General features: G+C 38.1%; 1 protein-coding gene across 1 annotated transcript; it reads left to right on the forward strand.

Annotated features, from left to right (window-relative positions):
* The first annotated feature begins 272 nt into the window (after nt 1-272).
* Nucleotides 273-2793, forward strand: LOC123670051. Its single transcript, XM_045603561.1, has 2 exons — nt 273-588; nt 852-2793. The coding sequence occupies exons 1-2, from the start codon at nt 454-456 to the stop codon at nt 2775-2777; spliced, it is 2061 nt and encodes a 686-aa protein (XP_045459517.1). The 5' UTR covers nt 273-453; the 3' UTR covers nt 2778-2793.
* Nucleotides 2794-3332: the final 539 nt, after the last annotated feature.

Raw genomic sequence — 3332 nt, forward strand, 5'->3', positions numbered from 1 at the left:
TAATCTGACCCGGTTTTCGAAAAATTTCCTACAGATATCAAATTGTTGGTAAATTAATGAGTGCTAGCCGAAATTTAATTCTGTGTGGTTTTTTTTTTTTTAAACGCTGGAGAAGTCTAAAAACGACGATATGTGTTTAAAAATGTTAGGCACCTATCAATTAAGTATTGTTATCAATAAAAATAACACAAACGTTTGCGTCATAAACTTAAGGTGCGCAATGAATAACGTGCGAGTGAAACGGCTAATACAAGCCGCATTAGCCGTTTCACTCGCACGTTAGACAAGTTAGAACCGGTTTCGCATGTGCTCGATTCCCGCGCTACCTGAGCAGTCGCAGTCCCTCGTCTTGTGTCGTTGCGATCTGTGCGTTTCTTGAGTTTTAACTATATTTAACGATTAATTGCTGTGTTATTGGATTTTAAGTTTGCATTTTGATTGGGTTTCGTTGATATGGAAAGACAAAATAGTTGTGTTTTGTGTAGCCGCTCTGTGTTGCGGCGAAGGAAACATATTCTCACAGTGCACTTTCTCGGAAAGTTCCGAGATCACGTCGAGTTATTATTACAGGAAATAACACCACGTGAGGTAAGAGTGTACCTTGTCCGATTTATTTGATTACTTGCCTTACGTGTCGTATGTCGTACACACATATATAATTATATTTAAGTATGTGATCTATACCTACAGTTTAAACTACATGGCGCTGTGTATGCCTAAGGATATTGATTTATTAAATGTTATATGTTGTGTATAATGTATAAGTTCAGCATTATATTCAGCATAGTGTCAATTATTAGGTACCTAATAAAATAAAATATAACATTCCTACACGTTTTTTCTTTTTTCAGATTCCTTTTGATGGTTCGCGGTCTATATGCCATGCCTGCTGGGTGAGATTGGATTCCACTCTGAGAAGTCAGCATAGGCAAAATGAGCCACCTCAACGAGTTCAAGGCGAACAACGTCAACAAGCAGAAGATGCTGGTGAGGAACCAAATGAGGGTCAACAAGATAACACCGGTTTCATTTCTGTACAGGGATATTCCCGTGCTTCAAATACAGCAAGACGTTGCCTATTTCAAACCTGCAGAAACATTCCTACGCATATATTGCCATTGTATGTTAAATTCTATGTATTGCATACCATGAATTTTTATATACCACCTCTTGCTCGTGTTTGCCATTCACATTTGCAAAGAAATGATTGGGAAGAACTAACTACTCAGGGGCAAATGCATCAATTTAATGGCACTCATGTACTTGATATGATGAATTTATACAAATGGGGCTTGGAACGGAGAAACCAACTTGATTTTGAAAACATAAATTCAATTGATGATAATGAGCTACATTTTTGGACAGGAATAACAAAAAATCAATTTAACACTATTCTTCAGCTAACACCATCTCTTCATAACAGAACTGATAGGCCTGCTGCGACTTTAGGTATATACCTCACAAAAATTAGGACTGGTGAACCGGATGAAAGGTTAGCTACGAAATTCCAAATGTCCAGAAGAACGTTAGAAAGAAAAATAAGATTAGCAAGAGAATGCTTAACTCAAGATTTCGTCCCGCATTTTCTAGGCTTAGATCACATAACTAGAGAAGAGGCGGTTGCTCGAAATCTTTGTATACCATCTCATATTTTCGGAGGCGACCAGAATACAGTCATTTTGGTGCTTGACGGCACATACCTATATGTGCAAAAGAGTTCCAATTTTTTGTTTCAAAGAATTACATACAGCTTACATAAATTCAGGAACCTGGTAAAACCGTTCCTGATAGTTTGCACAGATGGCTATATCTTAGATGTGTTAGGACCTTACGCAGCAACAACATCGGATGCAACAATTATGCGTACCATAATGGAACATGAAGACTCGCCTTGGCATTGGTTTTTACGGCCTAACGATGTCTTCATACTAGACCGCGGCTTTCGGGACTCAATCTCCTCTATACAAGAATTTGGTTACAATCCTCAGATGCCACCATCCAGATCCAGAGGAGAGCAACTCACAACCGAAGAAGCAAACAAGTCTAGACTCATAACAATGACCCGGTGGGTTGTCGAGACAATGAACAGTCGTTTCAAAAAAGATTTTAAGATTTTTCGACACACCTATTTCAATGTTTCTTTGCCTAACATGATGGTGGATTTCCGAATTACTGCAGCGCTCATCAATGCTACTCGGCGACCATACGAGGATAGCATTTTCGCCGAGCAATTCATTAATATAATTAATGAAAATATTAATAGAAGGAACGAGCTGGCGGAATATGTGCGTGAGCACAATTTAAATATGCAAAGGGTAGCTTTCACTCCAATTGATGCCAGTGATGCAGCGTTCGATTTCCCACAATTGTCGTACGATGATTTGACACTATTTACGCTGGGCAGCTATCACCTCAGGATCGCCAGATCATATGTCCATGAGCAGTTACGACCAAATGGCCTATATATCGTCGAACTCTACCGGCACCAAGAATCGGTAAATAACAGAACATTGATACGCGGTAGAATTCAGTCCCGACACATCAGGAGTAAAAAATATTACACCTACATATTGGTAAACCCCACAACAGAGGGCAGAGAGAGTATAGAAGATTATTACTGTTCTTGTATCCACGGCCGCCGAACTATCGGATGCTGCGCACATATAGCCAGCATGGTGTATTTTTTGTCATGGGCCAGACACCAAGAACAAATAGATACGCCAGCAAGGTTCTTGGACGACACTATCGTTCCTGTTGACATTGATCATGTTGAATAAAAATGATATAATTCTATATATTTGTTTCCTTTAAAAATACATCAGATTATTCCCATTGTATTAGTGAAGGAGAATAAGTTTTTATCATTTAGGTGTCCAACAGACTTGTATTATTAGAGCCAGCAGACGAACACGACGAGTTCAGGTGTTCCAGCGTGTAATCATGACACCCAATCAATGCAAATAAATAGTCGAACAATGTCTTATCACTAGAGGATATAATCGTAACTTAAGACTTTATTTTTTAATTTTTGGGCTGATTCCCATACTCTACAATGATGCGACATATATTTTCGTAAACTAGGGATATTTATCTAAACATACACACCAATTTTGTTTCTGTAGGTCGTGGGTAGATTTTTCATACTAAGTGCCCAATGACCTTTGTTCGAATACATTACGGTAAACTATTAATAACATTCCGTTTGGCCTTATTTTAGTACAAAATAATAACCGTGAAACCATCTGTCACACTGTTGGTTATAAATAAATAATTAAACAGATTTTTAGTCTACGTATTCTACAACTTACCTATTTTTGTATGTATAATACTAT

The sequence above is a fragment of the Melitaea cinxia genome, chromosome 4, assembly GCF_905220565.1.
Source record: "Melitaea cinxia chromosome 4, ilMelCinx1.1, whole genome shotgun sequence".
In the NCBI taxonomy this organism is placed as follows: domain Eukaryota; kingdom Metazoa; phylum Arthropoda; class Insecta; order Lepidoptera; family Nymphalidae; genus Melitaea; species Melitaea cinxia.